This window comes from Anolis sagrei, chromosome 5 (genome assembly GCF_037176765.1).
Source record: "Anolis sagrei isolate rAnoSag1 chromosome 5, rAnoSag1.mat, whole genome shotgun sequence".
Lineage (NCBI taxonomy): Eukaryota > Metazoa > Chordata > Lepidosauria > Squamata > Dactyloidae > Anolis > Anolis sagrei.
Genome location: NC_090025.1, coordinates 112,318,703 through 112,324,806, shown reverse-complemented (window position 1 = coordinate 112,324,806; position 6,104 = coordinate 112,318,703). Strand labels below are relative to the sequence as shown.

At 46.4% G+C, this 6,104-nt stretch overlaps 1 protein-coding gene across 2 annotated transcripts in view; it reads left to right on the top strand.

Annotated features, from left to right (window-relative positions):
* PPARGC1A (PPARG coactivator 1 alpha) overlaps nt 1–6,104 on the top strand; it is a 722,162-nt gene continuing 716,058 nt past the window's right edge. For both annotated transcript variants that reach the window (XM_060777879.2, XM_060777878.2), the window contains exon 1: nt 1–136. In XM_060777879.2, coding sequence (XP_060633862.2) covers nt 41–136 — 96 coding nt within the window. In that variant the 5' untranslated portion in view covers nt 1–40. The remainder of the gene's footprint in view (nt 137–6,104) is intronic.

Below are 6,104 nucleotides of genomic sequence, written 5' to 3'. Positions count from 1 at the left end.
GCCTGCCCGCCTCGCTCTGCTTGTGCCGGGAGAGGGAGGCATGGCCGGCTGCGGGCTCTCCGGAGATGCCGCCGCGTCCTCCTGCTCCTCCTTCTGCAACCTCGCCGCCTCTTGGGAAGCCCCCTTCGGCCACCAGGTACCTTTGCAAACAGAGGGGGGACCGAGAGAGCCAAGGGAAAGGCTTGCCCAAGAGCAGAGCTTTGGGGGCCAGTCTGGGGAGGGAGGGAGCCGGGCATTGGCACCTGCGGGACGCATCTCCAGGGCCACTCTTTCCCTCGCGCTTCCTCTTTCCTGGATCGGGACGGGCTTGGCGCCTTCTTGCCCCTTTCCCCAGCTTCACTTTCTCCCACTCTCAGCATCCAAGGTTGCCCCTGAGCTGCTCAACTTTGACGACTCTGCAGTCTCAGACCCCGGTTTGCTCCGCTCCTCTGGCTGTCCCCCGCTTTGGCTTCTTCGTCTCTTTCTTTCTCTCTCTCTTTCCCTCCCCCTCTCTCATTCCCTCCCTCCTTCCCCCTCTCCCTCTCTCCCTTTCTCTCTCCCTTTCCCTCTCCCTCCCTCTCTCTTCCCCCCTTTTCCCCTCTCCCCCTCTCTCTTTCCTTCCCCCAACTCTCTCCCCAATCGCCCCCCTCTCTTTCCCTCCCTCTCTCTTTCCCTCTTTCCGTCCTCTCCCCCTCTCTCCCCACTCTCTTTCCCTCCCTCTCTCTATCCCTCTCTCTCTCCCCCTTCTCTCGTCCTCTCTGTCTTTCCCTCCCCTCTCCCCACGGTCTTTCCCTCCCTCTCTCCTTCTCTTTCCCTCCCTCTCCACCTACCCTCTCTTTCCCTCCCTCTCCCCTCTCTTCCTCTCCCTTTCTCTCCCCCCCTCTCTCTCCCTCTCCCCCTCCCTCTCTCCATACCCCTCCCTCTCTCTTTCCCTCCCCCTCTCTTTCCTTCCCTCTCTCCTTCCCCCTCTCCCCTCTCTCTTTCCCTCCCTTCCTCCCCCCCTCTCTCCCTCTCCCCTCTCCCTCCCTCTCTCTCCCACTCTTTCCCTCCCTCTCTCCATCCCCCTCCCTCTCTCTTTCCCTCCCCCCTCTCTCTTTCCTTCCCTCTCTCTCCTCCCCCTTCCCCTCTCTCTCTTTCCCTCTCTCCTCTCTCTTTCTCTCTTTCCCTCCCTCCCTCTCTCTCCCTTTCCCCTCTCTCCCTCTCCCCTCTCTCTTCTTCTCTCTTTCCCTTCTTCCCTCTCTCTCTCTTTCCCTCCCTCCCCCTCTCTCCCTCTCCCCTCTCTCTTCCTCTCTTTCCCTCCCCCCTCTCTCCCTCTCCCCTCTCTCTTCCTCTCTCTTTCCCTTCTTCCCCCCCTCTCTCTTTCCCTCCCTCTCCCCTCCCTCTCTCTCTCAGTCTCTTCCCATTCTGATAAGGCGACACTTTGGAGCGGTTTTGCTGAGCGCCTTCCCAAAACGCTCCTTTTTGCCAGGCTCGTGCTGCCCCCGCTGCTTGTCGGGCGAGGTGCAAAAGAGGGCTTTCATGGCCGGAACCACTGGGTTGCTGAGAGTTTTCCGAGCTGTCTGGCCACGTTCCAGAAGCATTCACTCCCGACGCTTAGCCTCCATCTATAGCAGGCATCCTCAGAGGTTGTGAGGTCTATTGTAAACGAGGCAAGTGGGGTTTATGTATCAGTGGAAGAATGTCCAGAAAGACCTCTTGTCTGTTGCAATTGGCCACCTTGATTAGCATCAAATAGCCTTGCAGCTTCAAAGCCTGGCTGCTTCCTGCCTGGGGAATCCTTTGTGTTAACAGCCCCTCATTGATTTTTGTCTGGAATTCCCCTGTTTTTAGGTGTTGCTCTTTATTTACTTTATTACTGTCCTGAATTGGCCACCTTGATTAGTGTTGAATAGGCTTGCAGCTTCAAAGCCTGGCTGCTTCCTGCCTGAGGCAATCCTTGGTGGGGAGGTGTTAGCTGACCCTCATTCCCCTGTTTTTAGATGTTCCTCTTTATTTATTACTGTCCTGAATTGGCCACGTTGATTAGCATTGAATAAGCATACAGCTTCAAAGTCTGGCTGCTTCCTGCCTGGGGGAGTCCTTTGTTGGGAGGTGTTGGCTGGCTCTCATTCCCGTTTTTAGGTGTTGCTCTTTATTTATTACTGTCCTGAATTGGCCACGTTGATTAGCATTGAATAGGCATACAGCTTCAAAGTCTGGCTGCTTCCTGCCTGGGGGAGTTCTTTGTTGGGAGGTGTTGGCTGGCCCTCATTCCCCTGTTTTTAGGTGTTGCTCTTTATTTATTACTGTCCTGAATTGGCCACCTTGATTAGCATGGAATAGGCATGCAGCTTCAATGTCTGGCTGCTTCCTGCCTGGGGGAATCCTTTGTTGGGAAGTGTTAGCTGGCCCTCATTGATTCTTGTCTGGAATTCCCCTGTTTTTTGTTAGTCTTTATTTACTTTATTACAGTCCTGAATTGGCCACCTTGATTAGCATTGGATAGCTTTACAGCTTCGAAGCCTGGCTTCTTCCTGCCTGGATGAATCCTTGTTGGGAGGTGATTAGCTGGCCCTGAGTATTCCTGTCTGGAATTTCCCAGTTTTTTGAGTGTTCTTTATTTATTGTCCTGATTTTTGAGTTTTTTCAAATACTGATAGCCAGATTTTGTTCATTTTCATGGTTTCCTCTTTTCTGTTGAAATTATCCACATGGATTTCAATGGCTTCTCTGTGTAGTCTGACATGGTGGTTATTAGAGAGGTCCAGCATTTCTATGTTCTCAAATAATATTCTGTGTCAAGGTTGGTTCATCAAGTGCTCTGCTATGACTGACTTCCCAGAGAAGGGAGGAAACCATGAAAATGAACAAAATCTGGCTGCCAGTATTAAAAAAAAATAAAAGTCAGGAAGCAGCCAAGCTTTGAAGCTGCAATGCTAATCAAGCTGGCCAGTTGCAACATTCACACTTGCCTCAAGCAGACAAGAGTCCTTTCTCCTACCCTGGACATTCTCCCACAAATATATAAACTTCACTTGCCTAGTTTCCAACAGACCTCACAACTCTGAGGATGCCTGCCATAGATGTGGGGAAAACATCAGGAGAGAATGCTTCTGGAATATGCTCGGAAAACTCACAGCAACCCAGGAAGGGGTTTGTTTGTGTGCTGAGAGAGCCTCCAAGCGAGGGCTTATATACAGGCTTCTCTGGTTGCCTTAGGCTTTGGATGTGGCAGAGCTCATGGAAAAACCTGCCGCCTTGGTTTCTAGGAAACTCAACTCCACCAAACTCACCGTTGCTAGTTTAAGGTTACACCGCGTAGCGCATCATCAAGGCTCTCAGTCTGTCTCATACTCGGTCGCTCAGTCTCTCTCTTGTTTCCTCGCCTCTAGGAATTGTTAATCCAGAGGGAAGTGTCTCCAGCAGCCAGAGCTGATCAGACTTGGAGGGGAAGCGAGGAGGAAGGGACTTAAGGGCAGCGAGAATTATTATTATTATTATTATTATTATTATTATTATTATTATTATTAGACACACAACAAGATTAGTATACAGCAAACAAGATCACTATGCTAGCTTTTGTATTGGATCACACTGTCAGATACATCCCAAGTGTCTAGGACTGTGTGATGTATCAGCAAATAATTAGGGTGTGTTATGATGTGTTATTATTTGTTCATTTTATTGTTATTTATTTTACTATATTTATACATGTTATAAGCTGCCCCAAGTCCCTTGGGGAGATGGGGCAGGATACAAATAAAATTGTTTATTATTATTATTATTATTATTATTATTATTATTATTAATTTAAGGGTGACCTTTTGCAACTGGTAGATAGTGATTTTCTCAGTGCCAATTGTTTTTAAGTGCTGGCCAAAGTCTTTAGGCACTGCACCGAGTGTGCCAATCACCATTGGGACCACATTATTATTATTGTTATTGTTATTATTATTATTATTATTATTATTATTATTATTAGATACACAACAAAATTAGTACACAACAAACAAGATTGTATTTTACTATATTTGTACATGTTACAAGCTGCCCAAAGTCCCTTGGGGAGATGGGGCTGGATCCAAATAAAATTGTTCATTATTATTATTATTATTATTATTATTATTATTAATTTAAGGGTTACCTTTTGCAGCTGGTAGATGGTGATTTTGTCAGTGCCGATTATTTTTAAGTGCTGGCCAAGGTCTTTAGGCACTGCACCCAGTGTGCTGATCACCATTGGGACCACATTATTATTATTATTATTATTATTATTATTATTATTATTATTGTCATTATTATTATTATTATTACTATTATTATTAGATACACAACAAGATTAGTACACAACAAACAAGATCGTTATGCTGGCTTTTGTATTGGCTCATGCATCAGACATTTCCCAAGTGTAAGGCTGTGTGATGTATCGGTAAATAATGCATGCAGATCTGAGTAGGGTGTCCTTTTGCAGGTGGCAGATGGTGATTTTGTCAGCACCAATTGTTTTAAAGTGCAGGCCAAGGTCTTTAGGCACTGCACCCAGTGTGCTGATCACCACTGGGACCATATTTATTATTTATTTACTCCAGCCCTTGGGGGACTCAAAGCGGTTATTTACTGACTTGTGCCAGAGTATTTTATTCATTTATTATTATTGACACAAAAGCACAGTATGTCACAGCAAACGAGATCTATATGCTGGATTTTGTATCACAAAATCACAAGTCGAACACTTCCCAAGCATCTTGGACTGTGTGATTTATTATATTATTACTATTATTATTATTATTATTATTATTATTATTATTATTGATGGGGGCCTGACAACTGCGTGGCACTTCCCCTTCAGCAGAGGGGAATTGGCATTGAACTCTTTCATATGTCTTTGGCGCCCAGTGAGGAAAGAAAGCACCGATGTCAGGGCAGCATGATGGATGACTTTGCAAGTCCAGGCTGGGCAAGGAGGAAAGGCTTTCTGGTTAACCCCCGGGGAAGGCGGAGGGATTGCGATTGCTGATGCCAGCGAGGAGTGTTATCTTTTCCTCTCACTGACCCCAACCTTGCAGGGAAAAGGCTTTCCTTATCCATTGCAATCGAGCCGGGATTCACAAAGTTAGCTTTAGCAGGCACTGCTGTCTCATGAATGTGAGCAAGATGATAAAGCCTCTCACTGTGAGCGCAAAGAGAAAATCTTCCCTCTCTTTACCATTAAAGGAGACCAAAGGTAAATGGTAAAGAGACTTTACAGAAACTCTGTGCTTCCTAAACAACACTGGGGTTATTCTCCCTTTTGATTTCCAGTTTTTACCCTCATTGAAAGCTAAATTTTAGTCCTTGGATTCTTCAGCAGTTAATGCTGCTGCTGTCAACAAGTCCCAGTATTGTTGGGCAGGGCTATAGGCAGTCCTCAGGTTGTAACAACATAGGTTTTGTAGGGGCCCTTCCACACAGCCCTATATCCCAGAATATCAAGGCAGAAAATCCCACAATATCTGCCTTGAACTGGAATATATGGCAGTGTGGACTCAAATAACTCAGTCCAAAGCAGATATTGTGGGATTTCCTTATTATTCTGAGATATAAGGCTGTGTGGAAGGGTCCTCAGTTTGTTCTTCAGCTGGATTTGTATGTAAATCAGAACAGGGACTTTAAAAAGTGTAATTCCAGCTCTATCTATCTATCTATCTATCTATTTATTTTTTATTTATTTACTGCATTTGTTGACTGCCGTTCTCAGCCCTAGGGCGACTCACGGCGGTGTACAACATATAAAAACAGTTTACAATAAAGCAATAACACAACAAAATATCAACATAACTATCAATAATACCACAATAATATAGTTACACTAAATCATCCGCTCCGTCTCATCGTAGAATCATAAACCAATCTCGTAATCCATGTTCCGTTCCAGTCATCCTTGCCAATTGTTGTAGCACTTAGTTAAACGCCTTCTCAAATAACCATGTCTTTAGGCTCTTGCGGAATGACAAAAGGGAGGGCGCCTGTCTGATGTCTACAGGGAGGGCGTTCCATAGCCGGGGGGCCACCACCGAGAAGGCCCTCTCTCTCGTCCCCGCCAGACGTGCCTGTGAGGCAGGCGGGATCGAGAGAAGGGCCTCCCCAGACGATCTCAAGGCCCTCGT